This window comes from Talpa occidentalis, unplaced genomic scaffold, assembly GCF_014898055.3.
Source record: "Talpa occidentalis isolate TD23 unplaced genomic scaffold, MPIMG_talOcc4v2.1 talOcc4.14, whole genome shotgun sequence".
Lineage (NCBI taxonomy): Eukaryota > Metazoa > Chordata > Mammalia > Eulipotyphla > Talpidae > Talpa > Talpa occidentalis.
The window spans coordinates 50,150,281-50,169,249 of NW_023601433.1; the positions used below are offsets into that span (position 1 = coordinate 50,150,281).

Sequence of the window (18,969 nt, forward strand, 5' to 3'; positions counted from 1 at the left end):
ACTGCTCTTGATAAACTCAAGAACAGTCCAATACCGATGGAGCAGAGATGTGGCTTGCGCTGCCTTCCCACAGGTCTGCCATCTCAGCCTGGTTGCTAAAGCTTGGTCAGCCAGGGTCTTTTCTCTACAACAGGCCCCCTGTCTATCTCACAGGGCTATTACATTTAATTTTGTATGGGTGTTTAAAAAGCACATCAGGGCCTCCCCGGTGGCGCAGCAGTTGAGTGCTGGGCTGCGAAGCTGCCCACAGCCTCTGCAGCTTGCTGGTTCGATCCCCAGCCGCCGGAGAGGGTCCCACATGGCGCGGCAGACCTGTACTGCCCGCTGCTCCCCTCAGCAGTGTGTTTCGTCAGTCTGCCTGTTCTGTTCCCTGCTCTGGCTCTGATGAATTCTTTGTCACCCTCCCCTGCATCTGACTGTACCCAGTGCTTGTATAAATAAATAATCTTTAAAAAAAAAAAGCACATCAATCTAAAATTTAAAATAGTAATACAAGACTCAGTCACTCATTATTTTCAATGCAAAGAATAATTCTTGGTTTTCATGAATGACATGTTAAGTTTAAAGCAACATTTGGCAGAACTATCTCACGGTCACTGGATAGCTGCAAATTAAATCGTGTTATTGTATAGAAAACCCTCGCCCAGCATTCCCATGTACAATGCTGTCTGCTTGGGCTTTCTAAACTATCTTTAAATAAAGACTAGACTGGAATTGGATTTGAGTGTTGACACCTTAATTATTTGAATATAAAGGTACAGGGCCTCCTGGGTGGCGCAGTGGGTTGAGTGCAGCGCTGTGAAGCTGTCCATAGCCTCTGCAGTGCAGGTTCGATTCCTGGCTGGCCAGGGAGATACCCACATGGTGCGGCAGACCTCTCCTGCCTCGCCTGCTGCTCCCCTCAGCAGTGTCTTCAGTCCGTCTGCCTGTTCTGCTCTCCGCTCTGTCTCTAGTGAATTCTCTCACCCTCCCACGCCTCTAACCTGTACCCCGGTTCTTGTATAAATAAATAAATCTTTAAAAAAAATAAAGGAACAAGATAGAAGCACAAGGTAAGCAGGTGAAATGAGACGAGAGGGCCCTGAACACTAGCACACTGGGTCACAGGAAGAAAGGCTGGTCTAAAGCATCCTGGAGCCAGAGGCGTGAGGCAGGGTGTCTGGGAACCATCTCTGTACCTGCAAATGATTAGGTTTGGGCCCAATCAGTCTCTCTGATAAAACTTCCTTTTCCCTTTTATGGACCTTTGTGACAGCCTGAGGTCCTGATTGTTATTCCATTATCCTGCCTGGACCATAGCAACAGGGTTTCTGTGTAATGACTTTCACACCACTAATTAAAAAGTACCGGTTATGCATCTCTTTCATCCCTGTTTTATTTTATACTTTTTGCTGTCATATAGGGATAGAGCTCCTTGGCCAGTTCTTCTTCAATGTTTCTTTACCTTTATGGAAATAACACATCCTGTTACAACCATTTCAGAATGAATGCTAAAATGATGTTTAGATCTCAAAAGGAGGATTTAATAGTTCAGTGAAATTTAATAGTAGGCAATTTATGTCAATTTCCAGGTAATATAAGTCAGCTCCAATATATTCCTTCAGAGGCATCCAGAGCTGGACATTAGGTGTCAGGAATACTTCTCACAACTCTGATGAGACCGAAGAAATGCTAAGGCTGACGCGCCAATGGGGAGAGCGGGGGGAGTGGGGGTGGGTAAGAGAACACAGAGAGAAGGAAGCACAGCGGCCTATAGTGGTGGACTCTGGGTGAGTTGGTAGCAGGTGTGCTATGGTGGTGATACCTGATGGGGGTATACCAATGTTACCTCCATTATAAGCAAATATAAATTATTTTTTTAAAGATTTATTTATTTATGCATACAAGAGCTGGGGTACAGGCCAGAGGTGTGGAGAGGTTTCACTAGAGACAGAGTGGGGAGCAGAACAAGCAGATTGAAATACACTGCTGAGGGGAGCAGTGGGCAAGACAGGAGAGGTCTGCTGTGCCATGTGGGTAGCTCCCTGGCTGGCTGGGAATCAAACTTGTGCTGCAGACAGCTTCACATTGCTGTGCTTAACCCCTTGAACCATGAGGGAGGCCCTGGGACAGATTCTTAAGATAGTTACAATCAAGAAGAGTGACTTGAAAATAGACTTTCTTCTAAGTCTAGGTGCTTGGTTATGGTGCAAAATATAAGATGACTTATTTTATTTTTAAAGATTTATTTATTTATGCATACAAGAACCGGGGTGTAAGCCAGAGGTGTGGAGTGTGAGAAGATTTACCAGAGTGGGGATCAGAACAGGCAGACTGACTGAAATACACTGCTGAGGGGAACAGTGGGTGAGACAGGAGAGGTCTGCTGCACCATGTGGGTCACCTCCCTGGCCTGGGATCCAACTCGTGCTGCAGAGGCTATGGATTGCTTCATAGTGTGGTGCTTAACCCCTTACACCATCAGGGAGGCCCAAATATAAATTATTTTTAAAAGAAAGAAACGCGATGGCTGAGCTATTGCGGGTACTGCTGTCCAGGACTATAGTGTAGATTCATTTTGTTCCTAAGGCTTTTTCCTTTGTCCCAGCAGCATATGAAGCTCAGTAGAGAGCTGCTTCATTATTAGAAATGGGGGTGTTGCTGTTCCTCTTTCTTGCCTTTGAGTACTCAAGGAGCAACACGCTGTGTAGTGTAGTCAATTGGTGAAAACTGAGGAATATCTCCACAGAGGCTCAGTACTCCAGCAAATCCATGGTACTGGCACAGGAGCAGAAAGCGTCAAAAGTTTGCCATTGCAAATCCATCTTTCTGATTTGGCCCTGGGGGTACATCTATTATGGGAGTGAGTAGGCCCAAGGTCCTTTCTCTAATGCAGAAAAATAAATAAAAAGCAAAGCAGTTACTTATTTTTTTTTTACATTTAATTTGATTTAAAGTTTTTTTCTTTTATTTTTTAATTGAGGCAACTTTGGTTTACAGCACTGTATGTGATTCTGAGGCACGAATTCACACCTCTTCAGAGATATGTTACCACACTCATGAGTAAGTGACCAAGTTGAAGGCAAATGCACTCTTCTCAGATATGTTAACTTAGGGAAATGTGGGGCATAGGTAACAACTCGCATTAGGTACATGGAAACCATACATTTGAAGTTCTAGGAACATATGAGCTTATGAGGAGTTTTCTAAACACCTTATATATTCAGTATTTTAAAAAATGCACTGTGGTCTTGAATTTCAGATGCATATGTAGTTGCAGGGAAAGAGTTTGTGTTCAATGATGATTTGCAAAATTACATCTTCAACACAGTACTTAAAAAAACTAGTTTTATGGGTCAAATACCTGTTTAATCTTAAGATCTTGAGTAAAATCTTGGCCAAAAGTTACAGCAATTAATATTGGTACTAGGTAGGTTAAATTTAAAAATTTTTTGTTCAGGAAGGAACATGCTTGGAATTCAGTATGAACCAATAATTGTTGTGTTTATTCTGAAGCTTTTATTTTGGAGTCCTATATCACAAAATGACATGTTTATTGTTTACAACCGGTATTAGAAATTGAGATGTTTTTATTTCTACTATTTTAAAATAAAACTGTAGATAATGCTCCAAACCATCATCAAAAAATGCAGAGCAAACCGTTCTGTATATAAACTGTACATAAAAACAAGGCACTATACATTAGGGGGAGATATTAAGGTAGAAGGGTGGATTCGCACAGATTCTTCAGAGCCCATGCCAGTAAGTACACATTCTTTGTTCATTTTAGCACCGAAGCAGCACTCAGAACAAGTCAGACCTAAGGAGGAGACACTTCTGAACGTGTGTGAGGATACATATTGGTGGCAGAGCTAAATCCACAGAAGCAACTCCGTCTATCTTTTAATATTTTTTTGATGCCAAAACCAAAAAAATCTTAAAAGAGCATGAATACATATCTTGCTTCGTTAAATACATATTTGATTTATGTGGTGTTTATATAAATATATATGCATATATATGTATATATATATATTTTAGAATCCACAAACTATCAAAATAATACTTTATAAAGAGAACTGCTTCCAAAAAAATAGGCATTGCTCAGCTGGAACAGGAGGGCGGTGCTGCAGCAGCCACTGAGGAATGCTGCCTAAGTGCACATAAGGATACTTTTATTAAGATTACCTGCTGAATTGTGGAAAGAGAGTTTCCAAAGAGTTCTCTTCAACATTTACAAAATACACAACTCCGGGACAAGCAGTAGAGCTAACAACTTCAGGCCTTGAAATTTCTGATTGAAAAATATTTTTTAAAATACCAGTCCAAAAAAAATATCCCTTTTCCTGGTCCAATGGTATTGAAAGTGACAGCGGTGGTTCCTCCCGCATCTCTCCTCCTCAGAAAAGACCTTTCGCTTTCTTCAGGTTCACCTGCTTCCAGGCGGGCAGCGCATTGTACTCCTCTCTTGACATGTCTAATGCACTCTGGAAGAATCATGAGAAATGCTCAGTGGCTGAGTAGAGGGGCCTCGGACAAGCCAAGCCTATAGCTCCTTGCTATCCTGCCTGAAGGAGGACTTACCTCAAAGTCTTCATCAGTGAGATAAATCTCCAGCTTTAGGGGGTCAACTCCCTCGGGCAGTGGCCTGGCCAGAAGATCAGCCAGGGGGTAGATGGTTTTACAGAGCTTGGCTAAGACATCTTCCACAAGGGTGATTTGGCTGGAAACTTCTGTATCCTAGAGAAGAGAGGGGGGCAGAGGGATAAGTTCCTCGTCCTGCACCTGTACAGCCTTATTGCACACTTGCAAATCACAGCTCTGGCCAACCTGCACCCCAGCCTGGAAAGCTCAGGGGAAAAGTGAGCTCTGAAATACACAAGAATCACCCAAAACCTGACTTTTAGATGTCTTCTCACCCCATCACAAAGTTGCAAATAAATCTTGTCTCAGCACTGCCTCAGGAAAAAGTTTAAGGGATACAATGTGAATGAATTATGGCCTGAAATTATGTAAGTATAAATATCAGAAACTTCCTAATGATGGAATTTATTTTAAAATATTTCAAAGTAATAAATATAAGAATAATCTCAAAAGGAATCACAATGTCTTCTAGCCCAAGCCTTATTTTTTGATCCATAATAGAAAAAGAAGGAAAGAAAGTACATTTGGAATATACTGGGGTTGAATCATGCTTTTTTTTTTTTTACACCATGGTGTAAATTTAATTCAAACAGGTTATTTCGGGTAAATGATCATTCTCTGTTGTATTGGGATCCCAGATTGGCTGCCCGTCTTTTGAAAGGGTGGGGGGTGAGGAGGGCAGAATGGCTGATGTGCTGCCGAAGGACTAGTGTATAGACTGGTGTCAAAAGAGAGACCCTGGGTGAGCTACTTCATGTTTCTGAGCTTTAATTCCTTCACTGGTAAAATGGGGATAATAAGATGAATCTAATGGACTTGTGAAAATGAATGTGAAGTGGTGCATGCAGAGCGAGCTCTCAGTGACTAGCAATGATTATTATAACTTGCTGGTGTGGGGAGCCTGCATGTTGCTGGCCAAAGGCCAACAGGCCCGCACAGGACATTCTACTGCCCATGGACAGGCCCAGTGATCTTAGAGGATACGGGAAAATGGCTGTGATTTATGCCTTTAACTTAGATGGCACAAGGCAGAGAAATCCTCCCTGAATAGATCAAGTGAGTTCTGAACATGCGAGTTCATGACAGGTTTATTTTGTGCCTCCTCTAACACAAGGGCAATGTCTAAAACATCAGAATTTGGTTGTCTGGTATGGACCTTGAGAATCTATTAGTAACAGAGTTTTAGCTAACAGGATGAAGAGATAGAAGCTTTTATTTATTCTTCAAAGTAATTAAATTCACTAAGTTTTTAAAATTTGAGCACCATGTGTAGAAAATTACCAAGAAATGTTCAACTGATTGTTAGGCTTCCTCCTTCCTAAGTTAATGCCATGTAGCCTTGCTAATATAGTGTGAATTTAAAAAAAAAAAAAATCAAAAAACAGAAAACATGTTTTGGGCCTCTCTGGTGGATCACGGGTTAAGATACAGCCTGTGAAGCTGTCCGCAGCCTCTGCAGCATGAGTTCGATCCCAGGCCGGCCAGGGAGCTACCCACATGATGAAGCAGACCTCTCCTGACTCACCCACTGCTCCCCTCAGCAGTGTACTTTGGTAGATCTGCCTGCTCTGTTCCCCGCTCTGTCTCTGGTGAATCCTCTCACCCCCAGCACCTCTGGCCTGTACCCTAGCTCTTATATGCATAAATAAATAAATCTTTAAAAAAAAACATGTTTTCACTTTCAAAACGCAATTGGATGCTTCCCCCCAAAGGAAATTCAATCCCCACCCAAAAGGCAGTGAACCCTAACAAGGTGACTTCCGAGGTTAGGGCTCACCATTTCTGTGATCTCAGCAATGTCTTCTCTGTACTCCCAGCTGGGAAACATATTGGTGAAAGTCAGCGGCTCCAGACCAGCATGGATAAGGTAAGACTTGGGGGGTGGCTTCTTGATACTTTTTCCTGTGGGTGCATAGAAGGCAAATGTGAGTGGCCCTGGGTGGGTCTAAAGGCCCTGTATTTCTCTGATTTGCCCTTTAATTCTTCTTTGCATAAAAAATGTCATGAGTAGTTCAGAAGAACACATGAATGGTTATTTACATAAAATAACCATTAATTTTATGTTATATCTATGACTATTATAGTGACATGCAATTGACCTGACAATACTTCCTGAGCCTAAGAAAATGCTCTGGGCACTGGGTGGGAGAAAGCCTGGGCAGCCTCATTAGGGTTCACTGTTTTTTCCATTATTATAGCTAAATGGTAAAATCTGTAGTCAATTTATTGTTTTTTTACTACCCTGTCCACCTGAAATTTCTAATCTTATTTTTAAAAAATGGAGATACCTGTAATTGGAGATACCTGTAATTTGTGGCCTTCAGTAGGAAGTTTCCTCCTGTACGTGCATGGAAGGCATTCATCTGCCCAACGCAGCATTTACTTCAGTGTGAGTTAAACAATGAATGACAGCATCTTAAAAGCCACTTTAACTTAAACATTTTGTGGAAAAGTCATTTATTACTAAAGAGCTTCTCAAGAAGAGAATCGATTTGCACATACTTGGTAGTACAAGGCCAACCAGGAAAGCCTAAACATCCAGAAAGAAATGAATTACAGGTATCTCCATTAAAAAAAAAAAATAAGATTAGGGGCCTCCCCTGGTGGCGCAGCAGTTGAGCGCTGGCCTGTGAGGCTGCCCGCAGCCTCTGCAGCGCCAGTTCGATCCCCGGCCACCGGCAAGGGTCCCACCAAAAATAAAATAAAATAAAATAAAAATTAGAAAAATAAGATTAGAAATTTTAGGTGGACAGGGTAGTAAAAAACAATAAATTGACTACAGATTTTTTCCTTTTAGCTGTAATAATGGAAAAAACAGTGAACCCTAAATAAGGCTGCCCAGGTTTCCAGCCCACAGGGTAGGTGGGGGGGGGGGGCCTCTCAACTCTCAGTGGTGCTGCCTCTGGAGGAGGCCTAACTTGTTTCACAACTTGATCAATCCTGAGGGCGAAAGAGCTGACCCAGCCCTGAGCATGCTGCAATGCCACCTGGACCTCCAGGGGGACTGGTTAGGTGGCCTCCTAATACAAAATAGAAACTCAAATTCTCATCCATGCTGGCAGCCAGGAGTACACTCCTCTCAAAATTAATAAGCCTCAAAAAGTTAAAGGGACAATAAAGTAGTTCACTGCTGTCTGCTTTATAGAGGCTGGCTGCCACACAGAAAAAGGGAAAGACTAGACTCTGATTATGTCTGCGGGAACCAGCAGCACCAGCTTTGGACAGAAGCTTGTCACTGTGCCCGCGGGAGCCTGGCTCATCCTATGGCCCCCGCCGTCTCCTGCCCACGCCTCACCTTTGCAGTACTGGAGCACGGTCTCCATGGCGCTCTTTCTGTCTGAGGCCCAGCGGATGCGGGCGGAGCCTGTGATCTTGTTCTCAATGGGCCACCAGCCTTGCCAGAGGTACACCTCATGGTGATTGTCAACAAGGAACAGAGCTGTGAGGGTGAGGACAGAAGCAATCAGGGGCTCTGGCTGGGAGCTTCCAGCATCTCCCCCAAACCGAAGGGAAGCTGCTTTCCTTTCCTGCCTCTGTGTGTGGTTGCGTGTGTAGGTGTGTGTGTAGGTGCAGGTGTGAGGAGATCTCTTTGGCATTTATATTCAGGGGCAAAGGGTGGAGCTCCATGACAACTTCGCTCTCGAGTGTTAAATCAGGAAAGGCCTCTAGGCAGGGAGAGGTGGTGTGACTGACACGCACACCTTTTCTCCCTTCTCCTCACCTCTCCGCCAGTTCCTTTTCCCTTTGCCCCTGTTCCCCTGTGCTGGCCCTCCTAGGTACTGGCAGGGTGGTGGGGGTGGAATGGAGAATGCACACACCCCTCAAGGTGGTCATGAGCGCCATGATTTCCCAAGAGCCTATAAAAACTAGAGTATCCACCATGCACGCCCTTCTCAGCATTGACCTTTACACCCCACATAACTGCTTTGCAGGTGCCTTAAGACCCTGGCTTTTAGAGAGCAATGAACTTTAAAAATAAACATTCTGCCTATTCTCTCCCCTTCCTTCTCCTCTTCAGACTCTCAGCCTGATGCTGACTCTACATGGCAAAAGGTCTCTCACACTTGCTAGCTCAGCTGGCCCTGACTCCTTCCTAGCACACATTCTAGTCATCTGAGAGCCACACACTTCAAGAGCCCAGTGGAGGCTGATAACCCATCCCCAGTTACAGGATGGAGGGTGGGTGGCAGCATTTCTTGTCCAGATACTTGTCAAAGTATGTATTTCCCACAGTTAGACATGTGCACCAGCAAAGCTCTCTAGGCGGTGGCCTAGGCTGCCTGCGTGGGCTCAGGTACTGGATGCAGCTACAGGATCCTGTAATGTGAGGGGCAAAGCTCTAAGCGCAGGGACAGTGACCGCAGATGCAAGGAGGGTGGCAGGATCTCTATAGACACGTCTCTAGTGACTATGACTGTCCCGTGCAGATTGAGAGCAGAGGCTCTGTCTTGAGTGGGGTGGAGATGGCAAAAGCTCTAGGCTTGGAACCAGAAGAGAGCAAGACTCTTGAGCCTGCTGTGCTCTCTTGGCATGGTGGACACTATTCTTTGACTGATTCAGCAAAATTGTCACTCCCCTCCTACCTTGCTGCTGGGGGTGGCCAGACCACAAGCTCTGGCTAAGGGGATATAAACAGGAGGCTGCTGGGTGCTTTCTGGGAAAGATGGTCCTCTAGCTGATAAAAGGGTGAGAGGTGGCCAACATGTCTCTTTCCTTGTGTCATGAAAATACGATGGCTGAAATGGGGCAGCCATCTGGGGACCATGAAACAGCAAGCGTGAGGCAAGGCTGGGGGAACAGCAGAGCTGCCAGTCCTGACAGTGCTGTGCTCAACCTGTTCTTAGCTGGTGTGTGGGTGAGTTAAGTAACAGAACATCAGTTTCTTTACTATAATATGTGGTTGATGACATCTTCCTTTTGGGGTAAAAATAAGTGAGATAATTATATCTGGCAGTATACTTGGCAAATAAAGATGAAAGTAAAATGAAAAAACTTTTTGGGAGGGGCGTCTTCTGCCACTTGGCACCACCCCCTCTGCCATGGGCTGCACCTGGCTGTGGGGCGCTGTACAGGTCTTCCTGTAGGAAGGGCATGGAATTGACCACTGAGGGCTCGCGGGCAGGATACATGAATTCCGTGGCTGAAAAATCTCCAGAGGAGCTGCTAAGGATGAACAGGCGGGGCGTGAAGTTAAAATTTCCAGGATCTTTGAAAGAAAAGAGAACCAAGTCAAAGATATAATTTATACCAACATAAATTCTACACAGGTTGGAGAATTAGTATAAAACATGAAATGATCAAAGAATTCATATAAAAATAGGCGGGGGTTCATGTCAGCAAGGCCTTTTTAATCATAATCGTAAAAGAAGTCATCAAGAGGAGGCGGCTTCTCCATTGACAACATAATGAAAAATTACATTGCAAACAAAAGCACAACCATAAATGGAAAGTAACGTAATCAGAACTATGGAAACTTGTTAACATCCTTTAGTATGTAAAGGAATATAATAAAAAGAAATATTTCAATAAAAATGTGCAAAAGGCACACACAAAATATTCCCTAAAGTAGAAATACAAATGGCTAAGAAATACATAAAGTTTTATAGTACTTCTAATTTAAAACATTACAGTAAAATAGCACTTAGGATAAAACATTACAGATAAAACAGTACTCTGTCAACTTTGGCAGGGGAAAAGGGTACTGAATTTATGATTATGAAGGGAAACAGACACTTCTATATATTGCTGGTGAGATTAAAACTTGGTGTGAGTATCTGTTGATATATTTGCGTTATAAGACTTTTATAGCTATAAGATTTTATGCGACTTTAAAAGTCTTACAGCTTTATAACTATAGGACTTTTAGAACTTTAATAGAGCATTTCATTTCCATAGGAATTCACCTTAACTAGGAAGGAATGCAGATAATTATTTTAAAAATTATTCGTAAATTTATTCCTACCTAATAGAGGAAAACTGGAAAAATCTATAGGAGGCAGGTTAAGAAGAGACTGATATATATGATAGACTATAGTGGTATACCTCACAGCCATTAGAAGTCATTAACAACTTAGGAATTGTTCATAATGAAGGGAAAAAATAGGTTATAAAACACTAATCAAATTTTTTAATATAACATATATAACATAGAGAAAGGTTAATTCTGGTTATCTTTGAGTGGTGTGATTATGAGTGACATATTTTCTTTTTTAACTTCTCTGTATAGACTGTCCCTGACTTAACCATGGTTTGACTCACAACTCCTTGTCTTTACAATGGTGTGAAAGTGGTATGCATTCGGGCAACCTGTAGGTCGAATTTTAATCTTTTCCTGTGCTGGCAATGTGGCATAACATGGTCTCCTGGTGCTGGACAGGAGGCTCTCCGTCAGTCACATGACCATGAGGGGAACACCCCATCCTTTACAGTGTAGTGTTGCCAGTGTTTTTTGGATCTTGTGTTCTGTGACTCTCATCCGGTGAATAAAATGCCCATCCACATTTTATCATAAAATAGGCTTTTAGACTGATCATCCACAGGCTGATGTAAGTGTTCCAAACACATTTAAGCTAGGTGAGGCTATGCTATGCTGTCAATAGGTTAGGTGTCTTTAAAATATTTAACTTATGGTATTTTCAACTTACGATGGATTTATTGGGACATAATTCATTATAAGTTGAAAGATCTGTACTTTCAAATATTTTCTATGTTCAATAAATATGATCAAAAAAACTATAAAGCTACAAGAAATCAACACCTGTATAATGGAGCAGTTATGGGTACACTCCAATGCTGTTCAACTCTGGGCAAAACAATTAACTTCTCTGTGGCTCAACTTCCTCTTTGGTAACAAAAGGTTGAGTGTTGGGTTCTGAGGGTTGAATAAGTTCATAGATACCAAATGTTCAGTTATTTCCATTTTTTTTCTATAATGTAGTGATAGAATTGTGAACCATTTCAAAAATAATCATCTACATTTATTCCTAGTATATCAACAGCTTAATAATTGTTAGATTTTTCTTCTTATATCATGCATATAAGTTAATCTTTATTTTGTGTGTTTAAATAAAACAGACATACATCTGATTTGACCTCTCACTACTTCCCCCCACCCTGGGTGCTGATCAAACTGAAGGCATCTTGTCCCGCAGGTTTACTTTGCTCACCTGGTATCCTGGAATTTTCCTTTCTTCTTCCTTTCTCCTAAAATATACCTACCTCAAGGCACTGTGTAAATGCTATGTCTTCTGTGGAGCCCTGTATAATTTTTCCTGGTAGAAGCAATCTTTTTTCCATATCATTAACTTCCTTCACCTGCCCCTCTTTTATGACACATAAGCTTTGTACCTGGCATTATTTTAGTCAGACACATTATTTATTCTCCTTGTTGGGTTGTGAGCCTTGAAGACCTATCCTACTTTTGATTTCTGTGTGCTGAACATAGTATGTGCTCAATAAATATTGCCTCAAGACTGAAGGCAATGAAGCTGTATTACCTTGAAGCATGCAGTCATAGGCTTTCCTATCTCTCCTTCCCAATGCATCCCAGAATCCCATGGGCTCGGCTCCTTCTTCACACTCGTGAATTGTCACTTTGCTGCTACTATGCAGTCCTGCCTCCAGGGGACACCTGTGCGGGAGAAAGCCCAATACTTTTTTTAATAAGCTCTGGAAGTAGCAGCCCCAAATTATTCAAGGCTGAGCAGTTCACCATCTTTCTTCTACTTTCTAACTAAAACAATTCTTACCAACCTACAAAACTTACAGAATGAAATTATGCTCTGTAGTTTCGAAGTGTGTGTGTGTGGGGGGCAGGGTAGGTGGGGGAGGATTGGCTTGGCTCTGAGAGAGGAATGAATAATTTCATGACATAAGATGTCATGAAAGTTATATACATACTTATATATAACATACATATTTACTCTTCCTTGCCCTTCCCTCCTGTTAGAACACAAATCCCTACCAAGTTCCTACTCCCTAAGCTGTGTTTGCTACCAAATAAGTGCTCAATAATATTTTTGAATGAGTGAATGAGTTTTACTTGGTTTTACGGTTTCTTCAGTGGTCCAAGAGAAAAATCTGATGAACACGAATGGCTTTGGATACCTCCTAGGGTGTCATCTGTCATTTCTCCCCACTCCCAGACCCAGAATGATGTTCTGAGAAGAAACATCTTATTTCATGGATGTCTGCCTACTGAAAGGGCACTTGCTGCCTTTGTCCTCCTGTCCACCTTCTGCACATGTGCTAAGTTTTGGAGCAGAGGGAAGCATGCACACCTGCTCTCTTCTGGTGCTCAGAGAACAGGTTTTGTCAAATTGCACTTTGGTAGTATGTTGTGATCCCGGGAAACTCTGCATTTTTACTGTCTGGATGTCACCAAAAGTTCCCAGTTTTGACTGAGGAAATGCTTGGCATCAGTCTGAATGACTGTGTGACCCTGGGGTTTCTCTGGCAGCTCGGGATGCCCATTAGGCACTGCTGGGAAGCACCGAGTCACCGCTGCTGCCACTTCTGGACAGGTGACTGCTCATCACGGCATCTCCCTGGTATGCTTTCTCTTCTCTTTGACTCAGAGTGTGATGTCTTTCCTGAGATCAGCCATTAATAGTGAACCACAGTGCACTTCCTTTTGTAAGTAGCCAACTTTAGGTGCTGCCTGGGAAAGGAGCAGACCTGACACACCCAGAGTGCTGTGCCCAGCACTGCCCCAGGGGGTGACTTCAGTGCTGCCTGGGAGAATGTGGAGATACAGCCACTCCCTAAAATGGGGTCATTTAGATTCTGATGCAGTAGGTGATTTCCCAAACTGTTCTTTACATAATACTGTTTAACATTCCACTGTTCTGAGAAAGTTAAAACTTGGAACCCCTAAAAGATATTTGAAATTTGCTCTTTTTAAATAACAAAGGACTCTAGGTGTATAATTCAAAAGCTGAAATAAATCCTCAGAAAGTAGAGGAAGCCCTCAAATTGGAGGTTTTGGCTGAAATGTGTCCTATCTACTTGAAGTGTCAAAGACTCCTGAAAACTCTCCCCTGTGGAAATCAGTTAAAGCACACCAGGTGTTGAATGGGACTCTTGGGGGTTCTTCCTGCCTTCCCACGGGGAAGCCACTCTGGGAGAGGTCCTCACATACACAACACTCACTGTTCTTTGATTTTATTTGCTGCAGTCCTTCCAACCTCCTTTGTGTGGGCTTGGGCTTTGCATCCATGCCACAGGTAAATGAGGGCTTTATTTATGTTCAGGACAACCATGGATGTTCTGGACCTCAGGCTACTACAATGACAGGCCACTTCCAGCAAGTTTCCTTCCACGGGCACTTCTCCGCGCACACAGTACAGCCTCCACTCACCTGCAGGGGGCGACAGCAGCACAGAGTTAGGATGCTTGCTCGGCCAGGGCACCCACCCTTCTGGGGCATTGTGGGGCAGCCAGCTGCACACACCATGATCTCAGTCGTGATGGGGAAGGTGGAGGCGGCGCTGAAGTCAGAGGCCTGTCTTACTGACAGCCCGCAAAGCAATTCCTTTTGGAGTTAGAAGCAGGTTGCCGAAAGTTCACGACGCAGAACCACCGATCTAACAAAATTTATAAATACCTAGGTATGTCACACAACAGGCATATTTTAAAAGGCTCTAAAGCTAAGATAATAATTTTTTTGGATGGTGGCCAACAAAAATCTCACAATTTATAAATGAAGATCCATAGATTTTTTTTTTCTTCCCCTCCTAAAAAGAGACAGAGTCACGTCGAGGCTTTAGCTTAAGATGAAGGAAACTTCCTCCAGGCAAAGTTGGATTCTGAGGTGAACGCCACAGAAGGGGGCAGCTTATGAGTGCCCTATAAAGCTGATTTATAAGGCAAACATTAGGTTTTCAGTGGTAAAGCTGAAGCTAAATGAAGAGAGACTTACTTTAGACCACTACACCTATAAAAATACCTTCCAGGAAAAGGGAAAAAACAACCCTAATTCCCACAGTAAAAGTGACTTACTTTGTGCATTTTCTTCCTCCTCTTCCCGTCTTCCAGAGTGTACCACCATCCCCCCCTGGAAACACTGCAGAAAACAGGGGGGCTCCTTTCCCTGAAGAACCTGGACCTTCCAATTAAAACACAATAAAATAAGTGACACATCCTGGTATGTCAAAGTCATAAAAATAGTACACACCTATTATGGAAAATCTGAAAAAAATATCAAGAAATACAAACAAAAGCCAGTAGTAGTCCTGCTATCTGATGATAAGAGTATGAAAATTCTAACAGACAGCTTTCTTTTCAAAGTATTTTTGGGTGTATCTATGTTACCCAAATGAAAGTAGGATTGTTGTTTTATGCTGCTCTGTATTCTTGATTTTCTTAACACTTTTCTGTCACTGAATATTCATTTAAACATGAATTTTGATGTTTTAATGGTATTCTATTGTAGAGATGTAACATGATTGATTTAAACAAATTTTTAGCGAAGTATACGTCTCAGCAAGGACAATGATCAGTCACTGACAGTAAATCTAGGGAAAGAACTGTCACCTTGGAATCTTTCCAATAGTTGACTCAAGGACTATGTGCCTACAGAGCACAGCCCCTCTCTGCCTGTCAACACACTGTCTTTCTTCAGGTAGCAGCAGCACCATAATAACTCTGGGGCTGAGTCAACTTACTTTCACCTGCGAGGACTGCTTCCTGTAAGAGGAGTTTGCTTTACTGAGTCTGGACATGGTGAAAAGGAGGAGAGTTTCTCATCATGAGTTCATTTATCAACCTCAGGGCCCATTTTGCATAAGTAAGTGTCATTCTGTGGCTAAGTTTATGTCAAAAGTCATTTTATATCTGTTGATTAGATTAAAAAAAGAAATGCTCAAACTATAGTGGTTAATATTCAAAACTCAAAAATGCAATGGTCACTAACAACTACTTCTAACATACAGGCGAAAGCAGAAAATATGCATTAAGTGAGTCTTAGGAATTTGAAAGGCTAAGCGTTTATTTTTAAAGAAAATTTCCCCTGCTTTCTTCCCTCATGGTATTGCTAACTATTACCTAAGGTGGTAAAAATACATGGATGTGGATACAAGATTTCCAGAAACCCTAGAGTCAATTCTTAATCACTGGTACCTGAGGCACAGACAATCCAAACATTAAAAAGCCACGTTTACAAAACCTTGGATTTGGGCAGAGGAACTGGCCAGGCACTATGCAGGCCTGGGCTGAAATGGTGAGTAAGCAGGACAGACATGGTCTTTTTCAGGCTAGTGGGGAAAGACAGCTAGTAAATAAGTAAGCAAAACAAGCATGTTATTCATCTGATATTTCCTTGGAATATATTTGTGTAGGAGAAATAATTGATGAACGTTTGTGATTTCAAGGTGATTGTAAACAGACACGTATGAGGATACCCTTCCAGTGAATCCTTGCCACGTCTGGACTCATTCTTTTAAAAGTTCTACCCAATTGAAGCAGAAAATAGCATCTCTGTTTCATTTATAATTCCTTGATTATTAAGTGGAAACTGGAAAAAAATATTCATTGGCCATTCGTATTTGTTTTGTGGATTTACGGAATTGTGGATCCTATCACAACGGGAGCACATTCCTGGCTGAGCAGTGGGGAGAGGAAATTCGAGGGACAGTCTGAAACTGGGGAAGCAGGAGCAGGACAAGAATGCTATGGAAGATGCTGTTCGTGCACATTTGAGAGTTCAGAGGGGACCCAAGCGGTGTCTCCTGTGGTTCCCTGGAGAGGACATTTCTGTCATTTCCATACAGAGCTTTCCAAGACTTACCTGCGCACCCCGTTCCTCATCCAGCTCCACTGTCATCAGGGCTGATGTGCCCTTCTCACTCACAGTCGAGTGCCGGCCTTGCCAGAAGAAGTAGACACACTTCTCCTTGCCAGTCACTCTGACAGAATGCTCTCCCTTTTGTCGACTTCCCACTGCAAACACAGAACAGCAGAGGGCCAGGTAAGCGATCATAAGCCAAATAGAAGAGCAAAAACATGTGGCTCACTTCTCCAAGACCTGCGAGGAGAAACAGTAAAGAAACAGCTGTGGGGCCTGTGGAGGAGAAATTACAATAATGTAATGTAAATTATCCCGAAAGACAGGAGAAAACTGCTTTTCTCTCAGCTAACTGATCCTAAGCCTTCAAACTGGAGAAAAAGGATCTGAATATTCTCTTGATACCCTAAGAAAAACACCTGTCATCTGAGAGGAAGGTGGCAGATCACTCCAAGTATGTGACATAGAAAGCTGGTGACTGCCTGGGGGGACCAATGGCTTCCAAAGACGCAAATGCATTTTCCATATTATGTCATACTCTGGCAGAAGATTAGCTGGTAGAAAAAAGATATGAAAACAGCAGCTGGGCCAGCTTTAAGCACAATGAAAAAATTTTGGTCTGTTAAAACTATTCTAGTAAAAAAAAAACACTTTGAATTTCTGTCATAAATGGAAGAGATAAATTGCTGACATATCACTTTCATAAAATAATATGATTTAAATAACATCTGTCACCAGGGCTGTAGCCAGGATTCAAGGCTGGTTATCTGAATTACCTGGCACCTTAAAGGCAGCTGATAAATGAGAAATGTTAGCAGCACACAGAGAAGGATCTCCTGAGAGCAGCCATGGAAACTCATCGGCCAAGTGGTCATTTCAGACATCAAAATCACTGCCTTCAGGGATATAGCTTACTCCAGATTCGCCTCCTTACTCATTCAAAAATATTTTAAATATATTCAAAACTATTCATAATATATTATTCAAAAATATTTCAACAAGCAACTATCGTGCACCAGGGACTCTTCAGGATACTGGTGCTAGAATGACAAGTACGACAGACCGTTACCCTGTTTTCTTTGTAATCAACACTTTGATGAGCAAGATAATTTCAGGGAATGACAGTGCTATGAAGGAAAGAGCCACAGTGTATGGTGGGGTGCCAGTGGTATTGCTGTTGAGGGAATGCTTTTCTGTGTGTGTGGGGAAGGGAGGGTATGTGGGGGGGGGGTGAGAAGAGGCTCAATGACAATGGCCTGGAGACAGAGCCTTCTAGAATGAGTGAGGCCACTGGACCAAGTTAGTGTTCAAATGCTGGTGGTCCCAGTAAGTGGGGCCTACAATGGGAGGGGGCAGGTAGTTGTAATACCCAACATATCTTAAAAACTAATGTTAGATATAATAACTGGATTTCTGGTTCTATGCAATCTCAGTTTTTCTGAGCTCTAATTCATTTACCAAATTACACTTCTTTTGAGGTTTGAAGATAAAGAAGAAACCTTATTTAAAGTTATTAAAAAGTCAGAGGTCATATATTTTGATTTTTGGCCCTTTAGCAAAGGACCCTATATCAGTTTTCACAAATGATTATATAAATTTTCTTTAGTTTTTCGACTAAGCATGGCCTTTAGTACCAACTATTGAGGACCAAGTTTAATCAACAGATCATAAATACCTACAATTAGCAATCACAATCACTCAATTGAAATTTCTGGTATTTTGGATTGGAACAAAAGTTTGCTTTGGTTAGCAAATCCAGTCTCCAAAGCAATAAAAATCAGTAGTGTCAATTGTGTAAAAATATGCTTAAAATAGATTACAGTAATTAAAACAGATCTTAAAATTTATTAGCACTGAAATACATTGTGTAAATAGATTTTCACACTTAAAAACTCAATGTTTACATTTCAACACTGAAATGGACTTGAGTGTATATATGTAAAAGAGTTGTATTTCTTTAAAAGCAATTCATAAGATAGACACTTCACTAATTTTTCTTGCAATTTGCTTCAAAATACCCAAATATAATTTCATATGCAACTAATTTCTAATCATTTACTTATTTTTAATTTGGCAAAATAAAGATTAAGCTTTTAGACTTCTAGACTAATCTTTATCGAGGTAATCACAGACGTCTAAAGTCTTAAGGCATCATACCACTAAAATTGCTAAAAGTAACTTTGTTACCAGTAGCTGTGTTTAGGCATAGGAAAAGCTGAACTATGAACTGCTCAGAGGCCAGTGGTCTTGCAGATGAAACCCATTTGCTCACTACCTATTTATAGGAACTTGACCTGTATCCCTCTCTGGTGTGACCTGACCCAGAGTCATTGGGCAGTGTCCCTGGAACAACTTGTTTCCTGACTTTCAGGGGCCTGGGCCAGGCACCTGAGATGGTCACTGGGGCTGGACATTGACCCCCGAGGCCTCTTCTAGCTTCTGAGGTTTCCTGCCCAAGGAGCTCACTTCTCTGTGTGCCTGCCAGATGACCTGCGTTTACCGAGAACTCTGTTGTCCTGTTTCTACAGCTGCTTTCTGCAACCCGTCCCAGAAGAGGGTCCCGA

The 18,969-nt window shown here is 42.2% G+C and overlaps 1 protein-coding gene across 9 annotated transcripts in view; it reads right to left on the bottom strand.

Annotated features, from left to right (window-relative positions):
* Positions 1-2,922: 2,922 nt before the first annotated feature.
* Positions 2,923-18,969, bottom strand: part of SVIL (supervillin) — an 80,930-nt gene continuing 64,883 nt past the window's right edge. For 5 of the 9 annotated variants that reach the window (XM_037510500.2, XM_054695041.1, XM_037510503.2 and 2 more), the window contains 9 exons: positions 16,409-16,560; positions 14,623-14,728; positions 13,774-13,981; positions 12,120-12,253; positions 9,674-9,829; positions 7,919-8,062; positions 6,401-6,525; positions 4,564-4,719; positions 2,923-4,466 (listed from right to left, as the gene is read on the bottom strand). In XM_037510500.2, the coding sequence (XP_037366397.1) occupies positions 4,380-4,466; positions 4,564-4,719; positions 6,401-6,525; positions 7,919-8,062; positions 9,674-9,829; positions 12,120-12,253; positions 13,774-13,981; positions 14,623-14,728; positions 16,409-16,560 (1,268 nt within the window). In that variant the 3' untranslated portion in view covers positions 2,923-4,379. The remainder of the gene's footprint in view (positions 4,467-4,563; positions 4,720-6,400; positions 6,526-7,918; positions 8,063-9,673; positions 9,830-12,119; positions 12,254-13,773; positions 13,982-14,622; positions 14,729-16,408; positions 16,561-18,969) is intronic. The other 4 variants (XM_037510507.2, XM_037510506.2, XM_054695042.1 and 1 more) reach the window with 3 other exon arrangements.